The sequence below is a fragment of the Suncus etruscus genome, chromosome 16 (assembly GCF_024139225.1).
Source record: "Suncus etruscus isolate mSunEtr1 chromosome 16, mSunEtr1.pri.cur, whole genome shotgun sequence".
Classification (NCBI taxonomy): domain Eukaryota; kingdom Metazoa; phylum Chordata; class Mammalia; order Eulipotyphla; family Soricidae; genus Suncus; species Suncus etruscus.
Genome location: NC_064863.1, coordinates 22,517,797 through 22,523,796, shown reverse-complemented (window position 1 = coordinate 22,523,796; position 6,000 = coordinate 22,517,797). Strand labels below are relative to the sequence as shown.

Here is a 6,000-nt window from a genome sequence, read left to right as displayed (position 1 = left end):
ATTCCGGCATCTCATATGGTCCCCCGAGCCTGCCAGGAGCGATATCTGAGCGTAGAGCCAGGAGTGACCACTGAGCACTGCCAGTGTGACCCAAAAAACAAAAACAAATAAACAAACAAAAGATCAAACCAGGACTAATTGATACCTTACATAATTCCCTAGTTCTAGAATAAATATTACTTATTTTTTGTCTCTCTTAACTACTCTGTCTTAGAAGTAAATTTAATCAAATTAAGTGTCATCAAAAATGGATAGTGTTTTTAGTTTTAATTCCCTTCTTTGAGTTCTTGGATGTCCTCTTCCAAAGTAACAGAATCTGGCCATAGGCCCAATAGTGTCAAGTCTTCTAAACAAAATGGCAGGTAGAAATGTTTGAAAAGATCACGCCACAGTTATTTGACTTCTTTTCAGAAAGTGATGAATTTCCACCATCTGGTAGAGACAACAGTATTTGAGCTTCCCCAGAAGACACCTTTAAGGGTGAAAGAAGTGGAGAGGGATCTAGAAAAGCTCTGTTGAGAGTCAAGTTAAGAACACTAAAGTACACTTAATGACAACTTAAAAGCACCATTTTCAAGTCTTCCCACATCATACTCCACTTGTGGCTCAGAGTGAATTACACATTATCTGGAAGGAAAGATACAAATGGACAGAAGAAGAGAATTATCCCAGAGGTTAAATGACCTCTTTGAGTTTATTACAGTATTTTTAGTTTCTATTGCATATATCGTTTACATGCCTTTTACAAATCAGGATTCTATATAGAGTATGCTCAGTTTAGCAGTTGTGTCTATTGCTTCCATCTTGAAAATCATCAACATGCAATGAAATATTTGGTGTGCAGAGTTATTGTTTCAAAAAGTGAGAAACTACTTAGGTTTAACTGAGGAAGGAACATGATCTTTATTGGCTTATATGCAAGTTTAATTTTGGTTTTATGCAGAGTTTGCATAGTTCATGATTAGTTTCTAATGAGGAACTAGATGTGTTGTCTGTGACCTTGAGGAAGATCAGGTAACAGTAGCAAATAGAAAAATCTGAAGAAGAGGCATGACTTTTAAAGTAGAAAGATCAGCAAGAACTGCCTGCAACAAAACAACAAAGATTTATCAGTATCTGTAATGTTAATTAGCAAAGTAAAGCCTGTAAAATAAAGTGAGGTAGTATCATCATCACCAACTAATTCTGGCATTCAAATGTTACCAAGTAAGGCAATCTGTCTTGAGAACTATACTCTCCTTCTCGTTTCAGAAGATCTAAATGTTAGAATGTGAGCAAAACGCTAAATTGCACAGCAAAATATAATCTGGACTTCAGCGATGATCCTTCTTCAAATGTACAAGGTAGCATGAGTTTATAAGAGGTCTAACATTTCAACTTGGTTCTATAAATAAATGTCCATTATGAGTCCTAGTCCCGCTATTCTAGTATAAGGGGTAACTGACTTCAGGAAATAATTTTGAGATGGAACTTGTGTTTATTCAGTCGCAAGACACATAAACATCCTCTTCCCTTTAAACAAAGAATGTAGGAACTATTTTAAGAATAAAATTTATTTTTCTGGGAGAGATAACAAATAGGGTAATACAGTAAGTCACTATTAAACTAAACCAGGTTTCAAGAGTAAAAGAATCTACTGAAAAAAATCAGCTTCACACAATTAACTCACAGTAAAAAAATAACATCCCCAAATGTCTTTGTGTCTTTTTATATGTTAAGCTCTTTAACTCTCTGGACTAGTTTTTTTTTGTTGTTGTTGTTCTATGATCCTAACACATGGACACATACAATAACAAGAAAGCACAACATAAATCCCAATAGTTCCTCTTAAAATTTCTAGGTATCTTATTTCTCCTCCTGGATTCTTATAGTAAGCTTATGGATGATGTCATCACAAGAAGACAGCTTTCACATACTGAAGGCCTTTGGAATAGTTACTAGTACTTAGCTCAGAACTCAGAGGTTTTACCCAGGTGGGAAAAAAATTAGGCTCTGAGTAATGTGTATCCTATGCATTTGAGACTAAAGCGCCTGAGCCTGGCAATCTCTCAGAGACTATTTCCATCCCATAGAAGTGAAACTTATCCTTACTTCAGCTGCAGCCAATGATGTCACCTCCATCAGGTTCACTGCTCGGAAAGCAAACACAGCAGCTGCCAGGACTGGAAAAGAATGCACACTATGTCAACTGTTGACCTACTCATCAGCCTGGTGAATGTACTGCACTGCCCACAACCCCGTGGTGAGAGCATCAGGCAAGTGCTCCCTGGCCCCTGCGTTCTGGGTGAAGCATCCGAGATGAATAGAAACAATCACCCCTGGGGAATAGAACTCATGGTTTGGGAGGAAAGGAAAATCTAGTGATCACTAAAAAAAAGTTTGACAAGGTGTTTGCATCATACCTACAACTTAAGCGGTACTAGTTTTTAAATGGCCCACGTTTCTAATGAGTTAAAAATCAAGGTTTGCTTCTATGCAGCTGTTTTTACTATGGCAATAGGGAACATCTGAAAAGTTGTTGGAGGCTGAAGCTTGACATAAATCAGATCATGGTTTTTACATGCATAAGGAAATACCCTGCTAGGAAAGAAACTTATGGCTAAAAATTCTCTATGGAGGTCAGGACAGTGACTGAAGACATGCCTTGCGTGGGTGAGACCCTGAATTCTATGCTGGGTGCCTCACAGCCATCTGAGTACTACCAGTGGGCCCCCAGAGTAATGACCAAAAAAAATTAATGTAATAAGAAAGATGGGGGCCAGAGCGATGGTGCAGCAGTAGGGCTTTTGCCTTGCACGAGGTTTACCTAGGACGGACGGCTTAGATCCCCCGGCATCCCATATGATCCCTCAAGCCAGGAGCGATTTCTGAGCATATAGCCAGGAGTAACCCCTGAGTGTCACCGGGTGTGGCCCCAGAAAACAACAAAAAAAAGAAAGATGAACATTTTTTTTATAACATGCTGTTATTCCACTTTTATAATTTGGTATTGACTTTTTTTTTGGGGGGGGGGCACACCTGGCAATGCTCAGGGGTTACTCCTGGCTGTCTGCTCAGAAATAGCTCCTGGCAGGCAGGGGGAACATATGGGACACCGGGATTCGAACCAACCACCTTTGGTCCTGGATCGGCTGCTTGCAAGGCAAACGCCGCTGTGCTATCTCTCCGGGCCCAGTACTGACTTTCTTAATATCATAATTAGGTATCTATGGGAAGGACACTCTGGGACTTATTCTAATATTTATATGAATTCTGTCTGCAGGAAAATAAAAATTTTCTAAAAATTTAGAAAAATAAAACCCCCACCTGGTTGGGATACCTTGGAGGGCAATAATATGCACTGTGTGAAACGACATTTGTATTTGCACTGCCATGAAGCACATATGTATGAAAAATGAGTAATGTTAATGTCCAATGCTGATTAATAAATAATCTGCCATAAAAGTTATGCAGGAGGTTGAGTCACCAGGGACAAAGGAGGGAGCTGGGTAAGAGGAAAGCAGTCTCGATAAGAAGCCAAGTGACTTGCTTGGCTTCAACCCCCGTTTTTGTTTTTGTATCACCAGGAGGCAGGAGCACATTTGCTACCCAACAGGTCCTTGAAGCTTAGGCAATGAATGAGAAGAAATCTTCAGTATCAGTGATTTCACTAAAGCTTGATCCTTGAGTTAACTGCTCACTGATGTAAAAATGTGTTTAGAAAACATTTTCGCTATGGTAATAATAATAATATTAATAATAATTCATTCTCACCCCAGCATGGAATAAGGTACAATTATCACCCCCACCTCACATTTTATAAATGTGGACACTGAGGCACAGGAAGCTTGGGTGGCAAGCTTGTGAAGAGTCACACAAGTAGAAAACAGCGTGAGGACTCAGGGTTGGTTCTGGGGTGCAATCATTTAATCACTCTGCGATGACATAATTGCAACCGGAGGTGACCAGCGATGACTCAGCCCTGACATGGAAATCTGTCCACCTTCTTAACACTCGGAAGCTCAGCGGTACCCAGGCTACTTTCCACAGATGGCATGAGGCTGAAAGCCTGGACTGTGAGAGGAGGAGAAGTCAGCGTCCAGGCTCTGATTTTCCCACAGAGTGAGAGCAGACGAATGTGGGGAGCAAAGACGTTTCACTATAGCAAGAGATTTTAGGTCCTCTGGCAGGGAAAAAAAGCATTAGAACTGGTTGCAGAAGAAAAGTTCTAGGGCTAAACAAAAATGGTAATGGGAAATTTAAAATGTAAAAAAGTCAGGGCCAGAGACATTATTACTCAAAGGATAATTAATAGCATGCACTGCAGTCAGGGGCCTTGGGTTCTCTTCCCAGCAAGGCTTGGTTTCCCCACACTATAGGGTGTGATCCCCAGACAATAAACTGGAGTAGCACATGAGCACTCTTAGGTTTGATCTCCAAAACACTAATAAAGTCGATGATGAGTATGAAGTCAAATCAGTTGCAATTACTTAACAAGGGACGAAATGAGGTCTGGGACAAAAGAATTCCTTTTTATGAAAAGGAGAAAACATAATTAAGTTAGTGACTTCTATGTTTACATGCTGTCCAAGAAAATCTTTGGGAACCAGCCACTTCTTCAGTTTCCTAAGTGCAATCATCTGTGACAATGGAGACAGTTTACAAACTGTGTGATAGTTGGTTTGTATTTTTGTGTAAAATTTAACAAGATGGTGAAAGTTGACAGGATGCCCCCAATTTCTGCAGCAACAGGAAAGAGATCTTTTTTTTTTCTTGGTGGGAAACTGTTTTTCCAACAGTAGATAAGAGGGGAAAGAGGAGCTTGCTAATTGGTTTCTGCATCATAACCACTTATGTGCTCAGAGCCTCTGTTTATCTTGGTGCCACATCACACAAGTTCCTTTCCATCTGCTTTGTGTTTGGTTGGCCTCTCCCTTCCGCGGAACAGGTTTGCATGCCAAAGAGAAAAGGCCGCTGCTTTGGGATATTTTCAATCAAAATCAGGCTCTGTGTGAAATATTAAAATGTGATGATTTACTTTTGATCTTTTAAGCTCTTCTCACTAATTCTAAGTAATCCTATTGTGAATATTATGGCACCTTTGCTTTAAACTGTCCTTTGACAAACCCTAATTCATTTACAATTAGAACCAGTAATAGTTATTAAAATATTTCTGAAGAATATATCAACAAATTGCTAGAGCAAATAAGACAGTCCTGAAACTTTCACTCCCTGATCTGTATGAAATCATTGAGACAAATTTATAGTCTTCTTCCTGAGCTGCTCTGTCCTGTGGATTCTTCTATCTCCATTTCTAGGTTCCACAGTTCTTCCCAATAGGTTTTGGAAAACATCATGGGAAACTGACTGGATACCACAGTATGGAATGCATTACTTCCTATTTACCAGAAACATTTTTTTTCTTTGTGTTTTGCCATACCACTTTTGGTTCTGTGGGTTGAGGAATCACCCATGCTGATGCTCTGGAGACCCTATGTGTGGTGGGAAGGATTGAATCAGGACAAACACAATGGTAAGTGCCTTAATACCTGTGATATCTCCTTGATCCTATCAATAGCTTTTGAATCAGTGCTGAGTTCCTCATACTAAATGAGAGTATTTAAATAAAGTTCAAACAAACAAATAAAAAATTAAATAAGAGGATTTAAATTGAGAAAGACCTAGAAAGTGTTTTAACATTTTCCTCATAGGCAACTTCTTAGCTCTTTAGATGATTTTTAAAAAGGACATTCTAGTTTTGGAAAGCCAATTCATTAAAAATAACTTTTTACCTTGGACCCCTTTGACATGCTCTCTCTAAAATGGGACAAAAACTTAAATCTCTTCTTCAAGATTTATGACACATGTAGGGAACAGTCTAAACTTCTGCTCCCTAAAAAAACAGAAGCAGATAAATTATTTTCATCTAGCCTGTAAATAAGACTTTGGGGGAAAGGAGATGATTTAAGAGTAAAAATAAGGGCCGGAGAGATAGTACAATGGTAGGGCATTTGCCTTGCA

At 39.2% G+C, this 6,000-nt stretch overlaps 1 protein-coding gene across 1 annotated transcript in view; it reads right to left on the bottom strand.

Moving 5' to 3' along the window:
• Positions 1–662: 662 nt before the first annotated feature.
• The window catches only part of TBC1D19 (TBC1 domain family member 19), a 186,461-nt gene continuing 181,123 nt past the window's right edge, over positions 663–6,000 (bottom strand). Inside the window, exons 20-21 of the mRNA XM_049790236.1 lie at positions 2,092–2,162; positions 663–1,085 (exon numbers count right to left, since the gene is read on the bottom strand). Coding sequence (XP_049646193.1) covers positions 1,011–1,085; positions 2,092–2,162 — 146 coding nt within the window. The 3' untranslated portion in view covers positions 663–1,010. The remainder of the gene's footprint in view (positions 1,086–2,091; positions 2,163–6,000) is intronic.